The 24,020-nt window shown below is 37.1% G+C and overlaps 1 protein-coding gene across 1 annotated transcript in view; it reads right to left on the reverse strand.

Annotated features, from left to right (window-relative positions):
* Positions 1-24,020, reverse strand: part of TM9SF2 (transmembrane 9 superfamily member 2) — a 57,377-nt gene that overhangs the window by 28,609 nt on the left and 4,748 nt on the right. Inside the window, exons 2-5 of the mRNA XM_029210168.1 lie at positions 15,000-15,067; positions 12,841-12,934; positions 7,614-7,741; positions 1,654-1,783 (exon numbers count right to left, since the gene is read on the reverse strand). Coding sequence (XP_029066001.1) covers positions 1,654-1,783; positions 7,614-7,741; positions 12,841-12,934; positions 15,000-15,067 — 420 coding nt within the window. The remainder of the gene's footprint in view (positions 1-1,653; positions 1,784-7,613; positions 7,742-12,840; positions 12,935-14,999; positions 15,068-24,020) is intronic.

Below are 24,020 nucleotides of genomic sequence, written 5' to 3' on the forward strand. Positions count from 1 at the left end.
ATGAGCTGTTCGTATATTTTGGAAATTAAGCCCTTGTCAGCTGCATCATTTGCAAATATTTTCTCCCAATCTGTAGACTGTCTTTTCATTTTGCTTATGGTTTCCTTTGCTGTGCAAAAGCTTATAAGTTTGATTAGGTTCCATTTGTTTATTTTTGCTTTTATTTCTATTGCCTCGGAAGACTGACCTAAGAAAACATTACTACATGAGAAAACATGTCAGAAAATGTTTTGCCTATGTTCTTGTCTAGGAGTTTTACGGTGTCATGTGTTATAAAGTCTTTAAGCCACTTCGAGTTTATTTTTGTGTATGGTGTGAGGGAGAGTTCTAAGTTCACTGATTTACATGTGGCTGTCCAGCTTTCCCAGCACCACTTGCTAAAGAGATTGTCTTTTCTCCATTGCATATTCCTGCCTCTTGGTTGAATATTAATTGACCATAGTTGTGTGGGGGTTTATTTCTAGGCTCTCTATTCTGTTCCACTGATTCATATGGCTGTTTTTCTGCCAATACCATGCTGTTTGGATTTTTGTAGCTTTGTAGTATTGTCTGAAGTCTGGGAGAGTTATGCCTCCATAAGCTTAAACTCTTTATAAGCCAAAACTAACTGGCAGAGGTACAAATTACACTTCTTTAAAGTTTTAATTTTTACATAAAACTTTAAAAGTACCTGACATCTCTTATTGTCTAGCTTTTCCCTTAGAAAATAAAACAAATAAAATTTTAAATATTATATGTTATGAGCGTGCTAAATGTTACACATTTTAACACTTTTCCTCCATGGAAGTTTAAAACTTCAGAATAAACCAATAACCTAAATTATTCAAGAGTCCTTGGTCAAAAAAAAAAAAAAAAAAAAAAAGAGTCCTTGGTCAACTCTCACAAAAGCATTAACCAAATAACCAGTTTCATGATCGAGCTCATGCTAACTTCTACTACCAGGTCATATTCATTAAGAGATTAAATCAGGTTGACTTCATTATACAAAATTTAATATATACCCCCAATAATTTTGATTACTTTCTAAATTAATGTCTTCACTTTATTATTTTATTTGTTAAATTGTAAAAGAATGGCCTCAAAGATTGAAACCTTTTAAAACAGGTATAATATCAAACTTTTACAATACAATATTCTATGGACTTAAATTTGCAATACAAATTTCATGGACTTATTATGATGTCTTTTTGGCAGTCAACCATGAACTTTTTTTTAATATGTAAGATTTATGAATTTAACTTTTAACAGAGTCAGAACATACAAAGTCCTAGCCCATAGCATAGTGTTTAGCATATAAGAGACACTGCCAGTAAATGTTAAACTGAATCTGAATTATTTTAGTTCTAGAGTTATAAATTGTTGATCTGGCTTAAATTTAAAGACTAGGTATGGGAATTCCCTGGTGGTCCAGTGGTTAGGACTCAGCGCTTTCACTGCAGCAGCCCGGGTTATCCCTGGTCGGGGAGCTAAGATTCTGCAACCTGCACGCCACAGCCAAAAAAATAAAACAAGGACAGAGTAGTTGTCCTTCAGAACATCTGAACTGCACTCATTCAATGAATATAACAATTTTTGTCCAGATAAAGATTGACTCCTTCTACCAAAAAGCCATATTTTAAAAAATAGCATAGAGTTAGTTTATCACAAACTTACGTTAATAACACAGGCATCTTTTGCATGGCCTTTATCTGTAATGTAACAGCCAATAGGAAATCCAGGATTACAGAACCTCTGACCATCTTCAACATCATAACACCATGTTACTGGCATATTATCCACAATCCTATGCACAGAAATAAAAGTCAAGTTAGAAACCACCAAACATGACTAAGAATTACTTCCCAAATCTGTGTCAACACTTTGTAAAATTTAAATGTCTAAAAATGCCTTAAGGTATCAAAACTACAAAGAATTTTGATAAAATGTGGTACTTCATAAGTAATAGTATTGTGCCAATATCTGACGCACTGTAGTGGGAAAAAAAAAATCTCTACACCTTCTTTGAAAGGGAGTAAATAAATTAATTTACTGCGATCGCTAATATAACAATACCATTATCTAGACACCTAAGTATAACTTACCCTCAGCGAACACTCGAAAGCTCTAAATAGGTGCAAAGCAATATATTTAGTTCCTTGGGAACAGTTTATGGAATAGTATAGAAACAAACGTCTTTTATTACTCAGGTAGTTCAATAAAAAGGAGAAGAATATAACTGCAAGATATAGGGAAATATTCAACTTAAGGGCTATGTGAAAAAGTGAAAATAATAGTATCATCTATTAAAACCGTGTAAATCCAACTTATGTCTAAAAGAAATACTGCTATAAAGTTAGAGAAATAAATCTTTCAAGTTCTATAGTGAAAAAACTTTTTTTAAAAAAAGGATAAAAGTAAAGAGTAAAATTTTGTAGTCCTTTATAATTACATTAAAGTGCAAGCATGGGGTCTCCTATGCCCAAAACGCATCACAGGATACAAATTTTAAAAATTACTAAAAATATACTAGCTGTATTACAGTCATAAGACAACACTCCAGGGCATGTTTTATTTGTGAATTAATGTACGCCTTAGGAAGTAAAATTATGATTCTATATTCACCCAGGGTGTACGTTAATGACCTAATAAAACATGTCTCGTCACACTTAAATGCTATTTAATAGTACCCAGTACACTAAATTTTAGAATCACCTACACTATTAAGTTTATTATTATTATAGCCAGCAGGCTAGTAGTTCCCATGAAAATACTAAAATATCAGAAGCATGAAAACCATGTTATATAATATAAATAATTCAGATTTTTTGGAGGCCTCAAGAATCAGTTAATTGCTTTAATTTTTTAGATAGACAATGAAGTTCAGTCAATGAATATATACTAGCAATATATTAATTTTAATATCTTTACACTATCATATCAGAGAGAGTACTACATAAAATTATAGTGCTAGTTACAAAATGAGAATTAAGGGGCAATTTAGGGTTTTTTTTAAAGGTGAACATCCTAAATTTATCATTTATATAATGCCTTGACATAACCTTTGCCTCGCTGGAAACAAAAAAAAACCCAACAAACCCTTGGAAATAAATGTAAGAAAACTTAAAGAATATAATTTTCAATTACTGCCTTGCTAAGTTGGGAAGTAGTAGCTATTGAAATTCATAACACCAAAAATATTTAAAAATTCTATTTTCAATCTGATATAGTGAAAAAGAGTATAAGAAGAGGACTCAAAAGGTTAAAGGTCGAATGACTGGCCCCAATTTTTTACCATTAAGGACTGCCTTCCATTATTTCCCTCTACCCTCATGGGCTCCATCTGAAACACTTCTGGCAGTCAAGCTTCATTTATTAATAACTCAATTTTCCCAATAAATTAATTTCTAGAGTTTCTGATAAGAATGGAATAACCCATGTTGCCACAATACACTCAAAAAAATTTTAAAAAATGCAGCCAAAAGCAAAGAAACTTGGTATTTAGGTTACTCTACATAGTTTTTTAAATTTATTTATATTTTTTTTACATAGTTTTAACATAAGTTAATTTACACTATCTAACTGGGGTTTTGAATTTTTGAAAATAGCACATCATTCCCCTTTGCCAGCCTACTGGGATCCAAGATTGGCACTCACTAGACTAAAATATCTTCAAAGACCCCTCTCTGTCCAATAAGCCAGAGTCTGGTGGTTTTATGGTACTAAAAAATTTTAAGTACTTTGATAACTAGTTAAATAAATTACACTTTTATAAATAAAATGTCACAAAGACATGGAAACTTAGGCAAAAAGTATAATCACAAAACTTGTAGAGTAGAGGGAATTCAAGTGTCTGCTGCTGGTATCAAAACATTAGTCAGGGGACTTCCCTGGTGGTGCAATGGTTAAGAATCTGCCTGTCAATGCAGGGGACACAGGTTCGAGCCCTGGTCCGGGAAGATCCCACACGCCGCGGAGCAACTAAGCCCGTGAGCCACAACTACTGAAGCCCATGTACCTAGAGCCCATGCTCAGCAACAAGAAAGAAGCCACTGCAATGGGAAGCCTGCGCACTGCAGCGAAGGGTAGCTCCTGCTTGCCGCAACTAGAGAAAGCCTGTGTGCAGCAATCAAGACCCAAAGCAGCCAAAAATCAATAAGCAAATAAATTTATATAAAAAAAAAATCAGTCAGTCTCAAGAATCAAGAAGTAGCTTAACATTATTGACAGAGTAAGCCAAGAAGATCCTCAAATTACATTCTAAAGTCCCAAATAAGAATTAAAAATATTCATCAATTTAGATATAAAAATTAACTACTGTTAATTAACTGACTGTTCTCTATAATGAGAACAATGAGTTGGTGCACTAACTAATAATCAGTAATTTTACTAGTTCAGAAGGTAGTGTGGTTAAAGTGCTATGGGGGAAGAACTACAGTTCATTCATGTGATGGAATGGTATACAATTACAAAAAGAATGAAGTAGATATAGATCTATAGATGTGCTTTACATAGAAAAATGCCCATATTTTCTTAAACAAAGTGATCAATTTCAGAATAATGTGTACAATAATTCCATTGTTATTTTAAAAGGTACATACTCTTTTTTTTTTTGCGGTACGCGGGCCTCTCACTGTTGTGGCCTCTCCCGTTGCGGAGCACAGGCTCCAGACGCACAGGCTCAGCGGCCATGGCCCACGGGCCCAGCCGCTTGGCGGCATGTGGGATCTTCCCGGACCGGGGCACGAACCCGTGTCCCCTGTATCGGCAGGCGGACTCTCAACCACTGCGCCACCAGGGAAGCCCGGTACATGCTCTTTTATATACCTACATGTGCATAGACATCTGGAAACAGGGCTTCCCTGGTGGCACAGTGGTTAAGAATCTGCCTGCCAATGCAAGGGACATGGGTTCGAGCCCTGGCCTGGGAAGATCCCACATGCCGCGGAGCAACTAAGCCCGTGTGCTACAACTACTGAGCCTGAGCTCTAGAGCCCTCAAGCCACAACTACTGAGCCCACATGCCACAACTACTGAAGCCTGCGCGCCTAGAGCCTGTGCTTCACAACGAGAAGCCACGACAATGAGAAGCCTGCGCACCGCAACGAAGAGTAGCCCCCAATCACCACAAGTAAAGAAAGCTTATGCACAGCAACAAAGACCCAACACAGCCAAAAATAAATAAATAAATTTATTTTAAAAAAAAAATCTGGAAACATACAGGAGAAATAATAGTGCTACCTCTGGGGAGCAGGATTAAAGAAGTTGAGGGTAGTAGAAAACACTTCGTATAATCTTTCATATTTCTAAGGGTTCCTGCTATTTTATCTCTGTCAACTCTGCTATCTATGCTTAAAGTCAAATTACATAGTAAAAATGTCTGAAGTTAGCCAAGGACAGAAATATACTCAACTAATGGTTCACATAAATGCATCAATATGAATCAAATATTTTCTAAATGTGTAATGAACTGATTTAAGGACTAAAGCCCATTGCCTAGAATTACCAGACTGTATATCTGTGATATGGCTTAGATTTTTTGTTAATGGATTCAGACCTGAAATCATAAACTTTTCTGATTCAACTACAAAAATCACTATCCACCAGCATTGTTCCAGTTTATTTTTTTAGGCAGAATTGTTTAAGTTTGCAACTATTTTAAATTATTCTTCTTGTTATTAAGCATCTTGGGATCAAAACAGCACCTATGTTAATTGCATCATAAATAAGTTAAAAATATTTCTAAGTACTTTATTGTCAGGAATCTACTGAAGAAGAGGTGCTTCTATTATCTTTAAGAGGAAGACTCTAAACAGGATTCTAAGAACAGAGGGTAGAAGAGAAAGCTAAAAATCACCCATAGTGGGCTTCCCTGGTGGCGCAGTGGTTGAGAATCTGCCTGCTAATGCAGGGGACACGGGTTCGAGCCCTGGTCTGGGAAGTTCCCACATGCCGCGCAGTAACTAGGCCCGTGAGCCACAACTACTGAGCCTGCGTGTCTGGAGCCTGTGCTCCACAACAAAAGAGGCCGCGATAGTGAGAGGCCCGTGCACCGCAATGAAGAGCGGCCCCTGCTTGCTACAACTAGAGAAAGCCCTCGCACAGAAACGAAGACGTAACACAGCAAAAATAAATAAATAAATAAACAAAAATCACCCATAGTGACCTAAAGAGTCATTCTTTCATTCAGTCAACAAATGGACAGCTGTCAGAGTAAATGGAGGTAGAAGGGGTGAAAATGAGCCTTAAGGCTCATAAGGACTGAGCCTTAAATATGACTTTGAAGGCTGGAAAGAACAATTTTAAGCAAAGAGAAAACACCAAGGGAAACTTTTCAATTACTGATGAATGAGAAATGTATCCTGAGTTACATTAACTCAGCAATTAAGTAGTATTCTCACAGTAGCTTACAGGAAAAAAGCTCTTGGCTTACCAGAAACCAAAGAAATGAAGACATGGAGGAGACTTTCAAGTTCCTGTTAGCACTGAGGGTCAGATGAGAAAGAAGCTGACGCAAGCGTAACAGGTACGTTTCCTTCCTTCTAACAGAGCCCTGCTATGGAAGACTCATTTCTATGTGGTTCAGTTGTATTTTACCCAGGTCTAGCCAATCAGAGTGAATCACCCTAATCACAGACTCGTTCATGAATGGGCATGTGACCCAGGGTTGTCCCTCTCTAGGACTTTTTTGTTCTACGTGTACGGAGGGGAGGATGGGGAGAAACCAAGGAGGCAAGAGGGAATGAGAGGTTCCAACAATCCTACTGAGCCACAGGATCTGGTCATGTCCAAACTGAAATCAATGGTTCTCACCTCCCTGAGTGAGGGCAAACAGGTCTGAGATAGTGACAGGACAAACATTCAAGAGGAAGTCTACAAAGATAGTCTTCCTGTTCACCACCACCAGCACCTTACACTTTTTGGAAGAGGCAAAACATATGTAAACCATGACCACCAGAGAATACAGGCATTTGCTGGCAAAATTATCTGGAAGAATAACAATTGGTTATATTTAAAAAGTTGGGTTTTCGAGACCCTTTTTTAATACTGTTTGAATATTGTATAGTAAGTAAATACTCCTGGGGAAGCAAAAAAAATTTTTTTTAATGCTTTTTGATTATGATGCAAACTGGTAAAAACATTGTTAATGTTACATCATGTTTATAAAATAAAAAACAGATTACACAAATTACAAGTATTTTTATTGGAAGTAGATGCTATTTCTCAAATATCAAATGAAAGTTAAATTTTGTTTTCCTATGGTCTTTTTCACAGACTGCAAGTATAAAATAACAGTATTTTTCTAGAAGACTGATCCAGGTCCTTTCCCAAAGCATAAATATGCTCCTTTTAACTATGTATGAATAAAAGAAGTGCTCTAGGAAACAGGTCTGTGTACCTAAACAAGTACCAGATATTACAATAATCTAAGTGCAGAAAATGATGATACTTTAAGCTGTCAACCTTAGTAATCCTCTGGCAAATAAAAGTCACTACTTCATATTACTAATAACAAGAAAAGGAAATAAATTTATTTGCTATTTTTATAGAATCAATGAAGTATTTACACATTCAATGAAACAGAGGTTTCTTCTTGAAAAGGAAAAAGCCCAAAATCCCAAATCTCCACGTCTTACCAGTGATGTTGATAATTCAGTAACATGCTTTTTTTCAAGAATTCTAACTTTTGTTTGTCTTCAGCTTTCTCTGTATGGTATGTTTTTGTACAAACAAGCTTACAGGTCTCCTCCTTATTAAATGTAAACTGTATTAAAATAAAGTGGAAAGCAAATTAAGAAAAAATATCCAGGTCCTTCATGCCTGTAACATAAATAGAGTAAAAGCACTGGTCTCCTTAAATTACTTAAGTGCATTAATATTGATAATAAACATATAGAAATTCCCCACAGATCAAGCAGATTTAAATTTCAATCTTATTCTGTTTCTCTAAAACACTAAGTCATCAATTTTTCTTTTAACAAGTAACAGTTTTTATTTTTATTTTTGATAATTTCAACCAACCCATCTCTTAAATATAAGTGAGTCCTAGGAGGGGAAAATACCCACACGTAGAACAAAACAACATCAGTATCTCCATAATAATGTCCCGGATTTGAAGGCTTTCTATTAATAAACAGGTAAGGTTTTATGTCTATGTATTATTCATTCAGTGGATATTTGTTAAGTGTCTCCTATGCACCAGGTGATGGAGGTTCAGCAGTGAACAACACAGACTGTGATGACACAAGAAAAAGTTAAATCTGGATGTCTAGAATCAGAATAAATGTGATTCTTTTTACTCACATTTGAAAAGATTGTCAATTTTTAGGATGCTATGTAATAACAAAGTTGAAACAAAAATTGATAATTTTTTAAACCAAAGTTTAAAAACTAAGGAGTCCTCCAATTCTGGAGTCTAGGACTGATTTCATGAGCATGAAAACACACACATTATATTATTCACAACATATTATATAATGTAGGTTTACTTTACCAGGGCCTATTTATGCCTTAATTTAAAAAGTCCATTTCCTAGTTTTCTTAAGGCTATAATTTATTAAACTAATTATATATACTCCATAATGCAACTATATATAGTCCAATACACCTTTTAATAAATTCAAACTTTATTACAGGGAGTAAAAAAAAAACCCAACTTGCATATGTTTCACTTCAGAGTAGTCCATTCTTTTATACATTATTTATTAAAATCCCTAAACCAGTTATTGTACATCATCTGACAAACCAATGTTTCAAGTGTAGTTCACTGCTGCCACCTGTCAGCCAATAGTTTCGTTCTCAAGGCGTTGCTATTTCTGTGAATACAGCAATATTTATGTAAATATTTAATAGTTTAAATCTTATATGAACCTTATAGGTTCCATCTAAAAGACCGGGAAATGAAAAAAACAAACGTATACATACTAAGGAATCAGAGGGATGTGTCAAACTTAAAGCAGAGAAGAGACATTATTAGTTACCACAAAAGTAGCAAATCTTACACCGCAGTCCGACGCTCACTGGACTCAGGCAAGTCAACGGTGTGTTCAATTGTGAAGGAAAACAGCAACGCTAAAGACGACACTTATCCATCATAATAAACGCTTATTACCTCATGTAACCCTCCTAACAGCCCTATGACGAAGTCTTTGCTGACTCCTCCTCCATCTTCCTGACCCATTAATACCAACTGCCTCAAGGCCCGGTCCTTGGAATTCTTCTCTTCACTATTTTTACCCACTCCCTTGGGGAGCTGATCAATTCCTGGCTTCAAATACCAACTATACACTAATGATTCTCAAATACACGTATCTAGGCTGAACCCCTCCTCCAAACCGCAGACACGTATCTTCAACTGTTAACTCAACATCCCTACTTGTATGCCTACCAAACATCTCATGTCATGTCAAAACAAACTCTTCCCCATTCCCTCCAAACCTGCTCTTCCCCCAGACTTTCCTATCTTAGAAAACAGAAACTCCACACCCCACATCCCACCTCTCGGCAAACTGCTGGTCCCAACTTCAAAACACAGCCAGTTTCTGAGATGCTGACCGCTTCACAACTCCCACCCTTACCCCAATGATCTGAGTCACCATCAAGTCATGCATATTTTCATGACTGATAGTGAGAGACTCCTAACTTGCCTCCTGGCTTCTCACTCTCCCACGGTCCATTCTCTCTACAACAGTCCTGGTGATCCTGTTAAAATCTAACCCTACCCAAAACCCTTCAATGCTAACCATCTTGCCCAGATGTACAGGTCAAAGTCTTTACAATGGCCTATGAGTGGGCTACATGATGTGGTCCTATTACTCCTTTGCCCTCATTTCCCACTATTCTCTGTCTTGCTCACCTGCTTGAGTCGCACCAATTTTTCTCTGTACCTTGAATACACTGGGTGAGCGACATCTCAGAACCTTTGCTTTTGCTGCGTCCTTCACCACATCCTCCCCTCTCCCCACGAATTCACATGGCTCATTCCCTTACTTGCTTCAAGTGTTTTGCTCACCTCTCACGTAAGACTTTCTCTGGCCTATTTAAAATTGAAAATTCTCCATCCACCATCCCTGATTTATCTTCAATAGTTCTTTCATCAGCAACTGACACACCATGTGTTTCAGTAATTCGTTTTGTTTCCTTCTCCCCATCAGAATACAAGTCCACGAGGACAGAGACTTTTTTGGTTCACTGCTGTACCCCACAACTACCACAGTGCCAGGCACGTGAAAGACATTCAGCAGTTGTGTTAACTGACTGCATGAGTGAATATGAGTGGTTAGACTTGAGATTTTATGATCCTGTGATAGGTGGCTCCAGCTTCACATAATGCACACGATATCTTGCAGAGTTTTTTTCCTGACCTCAACAAAAGTCATCGATAAAATGGCAAAGCAGATTTGGGGTTTTGTTTTGTTGCTGGTTGCTACCATTATTTTTACTGCAGATCTAAACGAAGGCAAAATTCTTTGAAAAGAAAGGATAAAGAATCAATCAATGATTTCAAATACTGAAATCAATGCTGAAAAATACGTCAATACATTTATGGTTGCCTTGGGGAAAAAATCTGATATCTTGGTCCCATGTTTCTGTTAACCTATGCCTTGATCTTAAGAAATGCTTGCTCTGTCTCTTTAAGCTTGGGGCTTAAAGAACTTGTTTTAGCACAAATCTTGATCCTAAAAAATTCTAGAAAACTCCGGGAAAATGTTAGGTGCATTCTTTCTCCATTTTAAAACACTCCTTCTGTTCTTCTATTTTACCTCAACTCCTAGGACAAAATTAAATATGAAAAGCACTAGGCCTGGGCTTCCCTGGTGGCGCAGTGGTTAAGAATCCGCCTGCCAATGCAGGGGACACGGGTTCGAGCCCTGGTCCGGGAAGATCCCACATGCCGCGGAACAACTAAGCCCGTTAGCTACAACTACTGAAGCCTGCATGCCTAGAGCCCATGCTCCACAACAAGAGAAGCCCACGCACCGCAAGGAAGAGCAGTCCCCGCTCACCTCAACTAGAGAAGGCCTGCGCACAGCAACAAAGATCCAACGCAGCCAAAAAAAAAAAAAAAAAAAGCACTAGTCCTAAAAGAAGGGTCTTTTGCATAAGCAAGGCATAATCTTTACATAAAAATAAATGAACCCTGAGTAGAATCCTACTAAAGAAGTAATTTACCTTTAAAGTCTACACCAAAGGGACAAAACTTCTCTATGGATTTGCATATTTTTCTGTTTACTGTTGGAGGCTCCTGTTGTCCCTCAAGTTCACTGAAGGTGTTACTGATGCTCTTCCCGCCTTCCATCATTTCTTAAGATCAAGGCATAAATAAACAGAAAGATGGGACTGAGATACCAAAGGAGTATTTTAAGGTAGTTATACAATTTAATAAATATGCTGAAAATCACCCTCTGCTATAAAAAGAATGCAACAATTTCCAAAGTAATCTTTTAAAATATCACATCAGGGAAATATTATACAATTAATATGCCTGCCCTACTCAATACCACCCATGTCCATATATTTTGAGTTCCTTCTTTCCCAGTGACTTCATCTCATTAGGTCTTCAAATCTGCTGTCTTTGAAAATTAAAAAAAAAAACAAACTCTGGCATCTTTACGGTAGAAAATCTCAAATTAAAACATTTTAAGAGGACATACTTACGGTTGAAAACTATGAACCAGTAGTGAATTAAAGGTGTACAATTATGTCTTCCCCCAGTGCTTCACGGTGTAGATACGGTGCTGGAGTAAGAGGGTTAATGGGACTAACCGAGGCTTTTTGGGGATTTGCTGGACAGATGCTCAACGTAGTAAGGGCCAAGGGAGACAGACGGTGGTGCTTAGTGAGAAAGCAGGCAAGGCAGCTAATCATGGGGTCACAGAAGAGACGGGTGTGACACCAAGAGAGGGAGCTGTTAGGCTGGGGTCAGGTTACAGTCACTGAAATGAGTATGCCCACATGGACAGATACCCACAGAGAGTTAAAGAAAAATGCACAGTGCAGAATAATATTTTAAAACATAAACACACACATTTAATTCTGTTTATATATGCTTGTAAGTACATGGAAAATTTCAGGAAAGATTAACAAGAAACTGTGATGTGGAACAGGGCGGCGGGGGGAGAGAAACTTCCTTTTCTTTTTATAGTCTGTATCATTTAGTTTTGTATACGGTGATACATTATTATTACAAACTAGTTTAATTTTTCTAAAAGAGAGAGATACATTATTCTTTGTGCAGCAGGAGAGCAGATATAAAATGAACAGGGGACTGTGAAATTCAGAAGGATAACAGGCTTAAAAGATAACAGATTTAAAAGGCAGAATAATTTTGGATGATGAAGTACATATATTGAAGAGAATATCTTATATTGTGCTTAGCTTGGTTCAACTGATGTCCTAAAAATGTATCAAAGATGTACCAAATATACTTCCACGATCAAAACAGAAAGGTTAGCTTCCCCAAAACCCAATGGGAAAGCTGAAGTAGTGCTTTATCTGCTAATACGGAAATTCTAGGGATTCTGTTCCCAAATGAAGTTACTGGGACAACTCTTCATAACTGAAAGCTGGGTTCCAGGTCCCTCTGTAAGGTGAGGCAGGGAGTCTGAGTACTTTTAGGCCACCACCTTATCATTTATTGATATAATACTGACTGTTGGAAATGTTCCTTTGAACAAACTTATTTATGACGTATCGTGAGAAGGGGAGGGATACTTCTAAACTGTGACTTTAAGAAATTTTTCCTGGATGCGAAAGAGAAATGAATTCCTTCTTAGCTAAGTTATCACAGGCTTTTCTACAAGGTGGGGAGAAAAAAGAAAAAAGATGCAACTAAATAACTTTTATATAACACTGAATACAAACCTTATATGGTGACGGTTCAATTCTTTCCCCAAATAACACCTGACCTAGATTTTCAGATGGGCGTTTTCCTTCTGATGCTTGGCAAAAATCAAACCTGCGGGCAAGAATATTTAAGTTTTTAAGCATAAAAGGAAGCAATGAGATATCAAACCCCTAGCCAACCTAGAGGACAGATTAGGTACTGATCACTCTAGTAGATGAATAAGAAATATATTCCTACTCCAAGTTCCATGTACCACATCTCCCCAACACAACAAAAAAAAACACCTGAAAATTATGCCTTAGAATGCTTTGATTTTTAAATAATACTTTTATTAAGATGTAAATTATAGAATTTAAAAACTTGATACATTATAATTTATTGTTGTTCATTTCAATGATAAAATTATTTACACCCTAGTCTTCAAGGGAATTTTGCATAACTCATCTCTTTTTGTTATCCTTCTAATTCAAATATTTACTTAATGACATTTCAAGAAGATGTGTCAACTACATGGGTTTCTGTCTCATCCCAATATACTGGCCAACATGAAAAGCTAGACCGGCACAGTGATGGCTACAGACTAGTTAGATCCCTAAGAGGAAGATGAATCTTGGGTGATAAAAAAACTGGGGCTGGGGCTTCCCTGGTGGCACAGTGGTTGAGAGTCCGCCTGCCGATGCAGGGGACACGGGTTCGTGCCCCGGTCCGGGAGGATCCCACATGCCGCGGAGCGGCTGGGCCCGTGAGCCATGGCCGCTGAGCCTGCGCGTCCGGAGCCTGTGCTCCGCAACGGGAGAGGCCACAACACTGAGAGGCCCGCGTACCGCAAAAAAAAAAAAAAAAAACTGGGGCTGGAAAGTCCCCAAATGAAGATTCTCCATCTACTGGATATAAGAGATTAACTGAGTTTTCCCAAGAATAGCCACAAAGATTTAAGGAGAGAGAGTTGTTTATTTAACAAAACAAAAACTAGAAAAAGTATCCAAAGTTACATAAATTATGGTCCATTCATTCATGAAATTTGTATTCTCTTCTTACATGTTTAGGCACATGGATTCTTGTAGGATAGTCAAACTTTTTGTTTGACTAAAATAAACATATTTTCTTTCAAAACTCTTAGATACCAGAGAAATTTAGAAGCCAACTAAAATTTAGGAACATATTTTATACCCAATATGGAATATAGTGCTCAAATGAACAAAGGATATTTATGCAGCATTTTTTATAATATCAAAAAATGGAAATAATGAAATGCTCATAAATAGAGAATTAGTGAAACAAATCATACACAGACTCTATACGATCTCTACAAAGGGATAATAAACAGCTACTAAAAAGACTGAGGTAGCTGTGTATTAATATAGAAAAGATGTCCAAATAGATTCAGTGAGAAAAACAAGGTGCAAATAAAATACATAAACCTGCTTTCATTTAAAACAAAAATGGGGCTTCTCCGGTGGCACAGTGGTTGAGAATCTGCCTGCCAATGCAGGGGACACGGGTTCGATCCCTGGTCTGGGAAGATCCCACATGCCACGGAGCAACTAAGCTCATGAGCCACAACTACTGAGCCCGCGTGCTGCAACTACTGAAGCCCGTGCGCCTAGAGCCCATGCTCCACAATGAGAGAAGCCACTGAAATGAGAACCCCACGCACCACAACGAAGAGTAGCCCCCGCTCGCCACAACTAGAGAAAGTCCGCACACAGCAACGAAGACCCAACACAGCCAAAAATAAATAAATTTTTAAAAAATGTATAAATGTGGTTGTGTATGTTAGAATAAGCAGGGAAAAAATGCAGGGGGCAGACAACAAAGCAGTTATTTCTGGAGATTGATTATGTGGGACATATGGATTTTGTTGAAAACTATGTGGGTTTTTTTATAATCAAAAAAATTAAAACAAAATGGCTATTTGTCCAGTCAGGTAAAAAAAAGGAATTCATTGTTTTCGTTGGTGCTTCTGTTGCACTGCAAAGTGACATCAACAGATCACATTTCACATTTTAACCCTACCTTAGAAATAAACAATACCCCTTTTAGAAATGTTTTCAGGCCCTGTACATTTTTTAAATGCATATGAATTTATCCATAACTGTGGAGAAAGTAAAGTTCTAAATGTACAAAATTCTGATGAGTCATAAAATTTCAAAAAAAACCAAGCTGAAAAACTTACGCTGTATATTCATAAGGAAGAACAGATTCCACTGAGTCAAGCCTGTTCACAAATAGTTCTATTTCAGCCTGAAAATGAAGAAACACAGAATTAGAATATAAACAACTAGAGACCAAAACTTAGGTCACGCCTAGAATTAAAAAGGAATTTGACTTTTGAAATGAGAAATTTTATGATATCCAACTCACTTTAAAGAATTACTTATAAATCCATTCACTGAGTAGATTTATATGCATTTAAATTACAATAAAATAATTTTCAGTTGCAAATGTCTCCAACAGTTTCCAAATGCTTTAAGTTCTAAAAATTTCTAAAAAATTAAGTAAGTATTTAAATTAAATAAGGTATCACTCACTACATCAATATAGATTGTTTTTAAAAATCTGGTTTTCAAATTCAGTATTTCATTCTGCAGCACAAAGATAATTTTTATTTTTAAACAGTTTTAAAAAAACATTCTCGGGGCTTCCCTGGTGGCGCAGTGGTTAAGAATCCGCCTGCCAATGCAGGGGACACAGGTTCGAGCCCTGCCAGGAAGATCCCACACATCGTGGAGCAACTAAGACTGTGCGCCACAACTACTGAGCCTGCGGTCTAGAGCCCGCAAGCCACAACTACTGAAGCCCGAATGCCTAGAGCCCGTGCTCCGCAGCAAGAGAAGTCACCGCAATGAGAAGCCTGCACACAGCAACAAAGAGTAGCCCCTGCTCGCCCCAAGTAGAGAAAGCCCGTGCGCAGCAACGAAGACCCAATGCAGCCAAAAATAAATAAATTAATTAAAAAAAAACACAAAACATTCTCACAGCATTCAAGGAATGCTGTCAACGAGAAAAAGAGAAATGGATGCATCCAAGAAATATTTTGAAAATAAATTTGATAGGACTGATTGGTTTTATGTGAGAGTAAAGATAACACATGCCCTAAGTTTAAAGAAGAGAGATGCTTTAATTTTCTGATTTTGACGAGAAACAAAAGGGACATTGGAAGAGGATTAGGTTTGAGGGGAGAGATCGTGAGTTTGTCTTTAGACATGTTTTGTTTGAAGTGCCTTTGAGATACCTAAGTGTAGAAGGATAAACAGTCATGGCATTCAGAAAAAAAATCTGGAGATATGAATTTGAGACACATCTGCGATTAAATTCAATATGAGACCACTAAACTTTGGCTAAAAGTTTTCAAGAGCTATAACACCTGTGGCTCTTTGAAATGTGAAGTGGTTACAGTCTTTTGGAAAGCAAAATACATGCATTCTTCCACCCAGCAATCCTACTTATGAGAACTTATCTCCTAGGAATAAAATCATGTGTGCACAAGAGATCATGTATAACAATGTATACTGCAGACTTGTTCATTAAAAGACTAGAAACATATTGTAGTATGCCTGTTGATAGTAAATTAGCTATTAAACACCATGGGACCATTAAAAAAAAAAAGAAATGTTGCCAGGTAGGTAAGAAATTTCTAGATCAATTGTACTAGAAACACAATCTCATGCTCTTAAGCAGACAGGAGACAGACAATGACAACATGGTTTAATTCTGGAGGACTGCTTTGATCAATTTGAGAATGCTTAACTACAAAGGTAGTAACAGAGAATAAATTCATAAAGACCAAATCAAGTTCAACAACAGTGGAGAGGGAGAAAAGCTGTATCAACTTCCTAGGAAATATGGGCTAACTCAAAGCCACACCTTCCTACTGAAGCTCCCAGGATTTCTTCAAGGTATATTTGAAGTTCCAAAGGAACTTGTACCCAGGTACCCACTCTCCCAATAGGGGCTCATTGCTACTCAATACAAAATTCTTCAGTTGAAAATGTCAGTAAGTAACCTGTGCCCTGAAGTATTTTTGGTACTAACCAAAAACAATTAAATAGGAGCTGTTTACCTGTATTTTACAGGGTTAGATCACTATGGCTGCCTCTGGACTCTGATCTGAGGCTACCTGGAAGAGCATAAAGCCACATTTGCCATTTTGATCTCATTTACTAGTGCTGTCAGCAGTCTTCTATACCTGTTAACACCCCAAAGGTGAGACAAAATGTTCAATGTACAAAAACTAATTAATACACTGTCATTTGAAAAACAGCAAAACACAGTGGGCAAAAGAAGACCTCTGGGGCCAGTTTGCCTGGGTTCAAATCCCAGCTTTACCACTTATACTGGGTCAAATTATTTAGCATCTCAGTTTCCTCATGGGTGCTTCAGTTTCTTTATCTGCAAAATGGGGATAACAGTAACTACCTCACAGAGGTATGAGGATTAAATGAGTTAACATTTATAAAGTATGTCAAACAGTGCCTAATACATGAAGTGCTATGTATTTGTTAAATAAAGGAAACCAAATAAATTTAATGATATTCAGAATAGGGAATGCCTAAACTACACTGCTCATCCACTAAAATGCCCATCCAATATTCATGATATACAATGGAAGACATTAGCCTTTGTACACGGTACTGAAAACACACATAAAACCCCTAAAACCGTACTGAAATAAAATGACAACTCAATGGTAACACTGTCTCAAACACAAAAAAAAGTTTAACTGTGTCTCCTTGTACAAAATATTGAAGACTATATCACTGGTCTTTCTGGCTAAGAAGATAATGGGACATGATATTTAAGTTTACAGAATGCTTGAGTAATTATCACAAACTTATATAACTGTTGTGAAGGCAAAATTCCCCGTTGATAGCTTACTCTGCCAAAATAATTTTCACTAATTATAAGGGGTCAACACTGCTATGAAGATATACCAGAATCCAAGCGCTCTATTTAATGTATCTTTTTTTTTTTTTTTTTTGCGGTACGTGGGCCTCTCACTGTTGTGGCCTCTCCTGTTGCGGAGCACAGGCTCCGGATGCGCAGGCTCAGCGGCCATGGCTCACGGGCCCAGCCGCTCCGCGGCATGTGGGATCCCCCTGGACCAGGGCACGAACCCGTGTCCCCTGCATCGGCAGGCAGACTCTCAACCACTGCGCCACCATGGAAGCCCTATTTAATGTATCTTAATGAAGACTGAAAGTTCCTAAAAAGCTAATCCAGTTCACATCTTTAGATTTCTTTCTAGGGAGGAATGCACCTATTATACTCTACACAACTTTCTATGTTTTGAGTCTCAAAATCCACAGATCCACATTTTCACCACATAAGCCAACTCCCTTGTGCCACAATTAAGCATATTCCTTACTCTCAGTACAAAGAGATTAAGAACACAGACTCTGAAGCTAGGCTGCCTGGGTTTAAATCCTGGCTCTGACATTTACTAGCTGTGTGATCTTGGGGAAGTTTCTTCACTTCCCTGTGCCTTGGTTTTCTCATTTGTAGAACGGAGGTAATAATAATCCCTGTTGCAACTGGTTTTTGAGAAGACTCGAGAACAGTGCCTGTCACAAAGTACTATGTAAGTATTTACTATTATGCAGCAATGTCCAGTAGAACTTCAAGCAATGAAAATACTCTATCTGCTCTGTCAAATACAGTAGCCACTAGCCACACGGGGCCATTAGTCACTTGAAACGTGGTCAGTGTGGCTGAAGATCTGAATTTAATTTTTTATTTAATTTTACATTTAAAAACTCACAGGAGGACTTCCCTGGTGGCGCAGTGGTTAAGAATCCGCCTGCCAATGCAGGGGACACGGGTTCGAGCCCTGCTCCGGGAAGATCCCACTTGCCACGGAGCAACTAAGCCCGTGTGCCAAAACTACTGAGCAGCCCACGAGCCACAACTACTGAAGCCTGCAAGCCTAGAGCCTGTGGTCTGCAACAAGGGAAGCCACCGCAGTGAGAAGCCCACACACCACAAGGAAGAGTAGCCCCTGCTCACCACAACCAGAGAAAGCCCACACGCAGCAACGAAGACCCAATGCAGCCAAAAATAAATAAATAAAATAAATAAATTTATTTTAAAAAAATAGTCACAGGCATCTAATGGCTTCTATATGGGACAGCACAGTAATGGAAAAGAACAAAATGCTGCTTAGTACCCTTTATAAACCCTCTTCATATACTTAATATTTTACTCTAGTAATTGCAATCTTCCCTTTACTTGGAAAAATAACTCGAATGTTAGTCTATCCCAGAGGTTGGCAAATTTTTTTCTTAAAGGGCCAGAGAGTAAATATTTTAGGCTTTGCTGGACAAGCAGTCTCTGCCATTGTAGTACAAAAGCAGCCACAAACATTACATAAGTGAATGAGCCCAGCTGTAGCCCAATAAAACTATTTATGGGGATTGAAATTTGATTTTCATGTAATTTTCACTCATCCCTAAATATTCTTCTTCTTCTAATTTTTTTCTAATCACTTAAAAATGTAAACACAGTTCTTAGATTGAGGACCCTACAAAACAGACAGCAAGCTGGACTGGACTCCTAGTTCATCCTTGAGCTCTGTTTACTAGGTATTTTTCAATGTTCTTTAAATTCATATCTTAGGAAACCCAAAACAGGGCAAAAGGTTCAGAGATTTGATGCCATTTTAAAAACATTTTTAGGACACTGTTGAAGAGCATATAAATTTAGGGTAAAAGTTTCTTCCATTTCTACCCAATGGATGAGGCAAGAATTTTTGCTTAGCCTATGATGTTCTCTCTGAAGTTTCATGGTACATCTCTTAGCTATAGGATTGTAAGATTGAAGGAAAACCGTATTCTCATTTTCTGACTTCTCTCATCTCTCCTTTGAGTCTTAATCTTTCAAAAGGGAAAGGTCTTAATCTTTTGAATCATCTATCTCCTTGATCATGCCAGCTGCTTTTCTCGGGACCTTGCCCTACTCTCACATCTTTCTTAAAAGGTATAGCACTGAGAATTACAGGCAGAATTCAAGGTATAGACATCAAAGCTTCATATATGTATAGAATGACATTGTTACTTTTCATTAGCCTTTTTGGCCAAAAGCATAAATTCTTCAATGACACTCTTCATCTCTTTCCAATGTTCTGTAACTGATAGTTTAAAGTTCATCACCTCAAGTATATAATTGTTAACTTTTTCTTCAAATATACTTTAACTTGTCCATGACCAAATTAATTTACTACCTTTTGTTCTCTCATATAACTTTAAGAGAGCTTCTGGAAGTATATTCCCAGTGGCTTTATATTATGTTGATACAAGAGTTTAATACTACTAGCTAATTAAAACATTTCACATTCATTCTTTTTGCTAAATTTAAGATCCAAATTAGCCTCAGGGACTTCTGGAAGTCTGTCTCCATTTTTACTATTCCCCATGGTTTATTCCCTACCTCCTTAAGCTAACCCACACCACTTGAAATTCCAATTTAACCTTTTTAAAAAACAATCTTGTCAAAACTTTAGACATCAAATTCATTGGCTCCCTCTAAGTCTACTTTAAGTCTCTGAAGCAAACTCTAGAAGCCAGGAAAATTTCTCTTTTAGACACCATGCTAGTCTTCTGATTATATAATTTAGTATCATTTAAACTGATTATCACCACACTTATTCCATTTCAGTCTACAGCCCAAAGACCCACACACCCTTCCTCCCTATTTTCTTATTTGTACATTATTAGTTTTTATCCTTCTCACACTTGGCATTTTGTCTACTATCAACTCCCCATTAAATTTACCGTATCTATCAACTTTTCCTGATCTGGTGAAGTAGCTTCAAATTCTACTCCTAGTAACAAAAATGTTAACGTCACTGAAGAAGCATGTTTCAGCCTTCCTGTGTGATTTATAAGGATGTCTACAATTATCAAGGTCTGTCCACAAAAATTTCCAAAATATTGACAGCAAAATTCAAAAACAATTCTTCTCACATATCTTTGACCTAAAAACAAAACTAATTTTAACACACACAGCATATAAACAGAGAACACAATTTCAGTTTGGAGGGAGAACAGAGTCAGACTGCTGGGTTCATTTCAAACCTAGGTCTATTGCTAATAAATATGTGCTTATGGGCAAGTAATTTTGAATGTGAGGAATAAATGACGTAATAAACAGAAATGATATAGAAGCTGGTTTATAGTTGGCACACAATAACTGTAAGTTAAATGTTTAACTATAAGCTAGATAAAGATAGCTATTATTACCTATTATTTTAGAGAAGCTGGACCTTCCTCAATCCAAATACGTATTAGTATAAGGATAACCTTGAGGGTTTCTGTGAGAGGCCCTCCTTCCTCCCTCCCATTAAAGGACACTAAGGACAGTGGCTTCTGATCTACTGTTTATGCCTCTTCATTACTCCCTTCTTGGCTATCAGTCTAGGGAAGGGGAAGACAATAATCATCAAGCACAATTCTCATAGTAACCTTATGAGCTAGGGATTACTTGCTCTACTTTAAGACAAATAAGTTCAAAAACTGGACTGCTGGCTCAAAAAAGTGAGTAAACTCAACTGCTGCTACCACTTTTAATTTTTGCTGCTCTCAGTCCTCCACTTTTCTTCCTTCTAGTCTCTTCTGACACTTTTCCACACTTACTTTTACAGGAAAGTTGGTCCATCATAGAAATCACCACTAAATTGTGGACCTTTTTCTGTCGCTTGGTGAACTAATCAAAACACACCTTGGATATTCAGTTCATTTTGGCTATTTCTGTAGCACTTTCATTCATTCTTCCTTTTTTAAACTGTGCGAATTTGAAAATTTAATATTTATCTCATTTAAAACATGCTAAGAACTGTAAATTTAAACTGATAAATTTAATACAGAATAGAACAATTTACAACGTATTTGTAAATATGCTACATCTACAACACTCTATTTTAAATATTGACCCTTATAGTGAAAGAGGAAAATTTCAAAAATATTATAAGTATTATAAGAATAATATTACGAGATCCTCGTAATATGACAGTAGGACAAATGTTAAAAACAAGAAAGAAGAAAGGAAATGAGACTGCTAGTGAGTTTATGTGGTTTCATGAAGGTCAAAAGTATGTTACAAACATGACATTCGTCCCTAAAAAATATAAATATACACACAGATAAAACAAATAGAAGAAAACATAAACAACTGTTGGCTCTAAGGGTCTAGGTGGATATACAGGTGATCATTATACTATTCTTTCAACTTTTTTGAATTTTGAAAATTGTCACAATTAAAAGTTGGAAAAAGAAAAGACTTTAAAGATGAGAGCAGACTTTAGTCATATTATGAAGTGACAGAAGCCAAATCAAAGCAATAAGAAATAAAGAGTAAAGTTTAGTGTGGGAAGATGTTAGAAGCAGGAAAGATGACTTCAAAAGAAGTAATAAATAGGGGGAAATAGAATTTGCAATATATGTGAAAACCCAGGAAGATTCACAACAAAAAACCCTGAAAAACCATGGGAAATTCATTCAATCAACACATTTATTCAAAGCCCATAATGTCCTGTACTAGAAACCGTGAATGCCATAATAATATAAAACCCATGAATGGCTGCCTTTCAAAGAATTTATAATCCAGATGTGGAGATAGGGCACACATTCAAGGAAGTAAAAGAGAAAAGTGGCAAAGCTATTTATGTGTTCCTAGGGTAGCTAGTGGGATTTAGTTTTCTTATTAAAATAGCAATCGCTGTAAGAGAGCAATATTTGATTAACTTTAAGGTCATTTTCCATTCTAAACATCTTCTTGATTCCCCATCGAAGAGTTAATTACGTGCATCTCCTTCTGGAGATAGCCAACTCCAAGATATCACTTACATGACTCAAAAGAGCCTTAAAGGTTACTTTCTTCACATTGCCACTTTCAACTGTCCCAAAATGAGTTATTACAAGCATGAAAAGTTGTGACATTAACCATTTTAAGAAAGGTACAGATTAATCCTAAAGCAAGACTGTAAATTCTAAAGCAAAACATAGACAAAACAAGAATGATTACAATACCACCCTAAGAAACCTTTTATGGAAATGCTTTTAATTAATTTAGAGTTCTATCATCTCCCTTCTAAATCCTTCTCCTCCCAAATGTACAATTTTATTTCTAGTCCCCAACTGCCCATTCTACTTCTGATCCCAACTTTGGTCACAACTACACCCTATTTTATTACTTCAAAGCATGCTATGCTATAGTACTGCATTTCCCCCCATTTCCTTGTTCCTTTGTTTTGATTCTGCTTTTACAACTGCCATCATGTATGTCCCAACCGACACGTACAACTGTTTTTCAAGGTAGAAAGAAATCTCAGTGAAGAAATGTGACTTTGTACAAGGATCAAAGCAAGTGACTAGTCACAAAAGTGTCTGAGATACCAAGGTACAGCCATAGAAAAGGAAAACTATGGAAGCTTCCATTACTTTAATATTGGAGAAGCCCACAGTGGGAAAAAGTCCAAAGAAGGAAAACCTTAGCTCAGATATAATTTTAAAATCCCAATAGAAATGCTGGAACTCACAAATGGATGTTCATGAGCTTTGAGTTACCTGACCAACAATGCCCAGAAGCTGATCTCCTAGATATTAAGGTTCTTCCTCCACCTCCCATCAAAAAATAAAATTTCAACTTTAAACTGTATCAAAGAAAGGAATAAACATAAAATGTGACTGGTTAAAAACTGATGACATAGGTAAAGAGCTTTTTGTTGTAACTGCAATAACTGTGCAAGTCCAGGATTACAAGCAGCCCAGGATCTGCAGGGCAGGGCAGGAGAAGAGGTACGGCGCTCAGCCTAGAAGATCCAGGAGTACCCCAATGTGGTGAAGAGCCTAGACACTCCTGGAGTTGCATCTTAGCTTCGCTACTTATGAGGTATGTTTGCTTGAGAGGGTACTGCATCCTACCCAGCTTCAGTTTCCCCATCTAAAAACCACAGGATTGTTTGGAGGATTAACTAAGATTAATATATAACTGGCACACATAAAGTACACAAATTGTAGTTTCTATCACTGTTATTAGCAAAGGGCACTAAATAGGTATGAAAGGTGAGAGTAAGAAGAACAAAGAAAAATATATTTCACAAATTTCTTACAAAGCCTTTCATCAACACTTAGTTAATTTTCATGGCAACAGCCAATGGCCTTGTAGAGTGCATATATTTAGGTAGCTACGATTAACTACAGTA

This window comes from Monodon monoceros, unplaced genomic scaffold (assembly GCF_005190385.1).
Source record: "Monodon monoceros isolate NGI ecotype Baffin Bay Population unplaced genomic scaffold, NGI_Narwhal_1 Super_Scaffold_8, whole genome shotgun sequence".
Lineage (NCBI taxonomy): Eukaryota > Metazoa > Chordata > Mammalia > Artiodactyla > Monodontidae > Monodon > Monodon monoceros.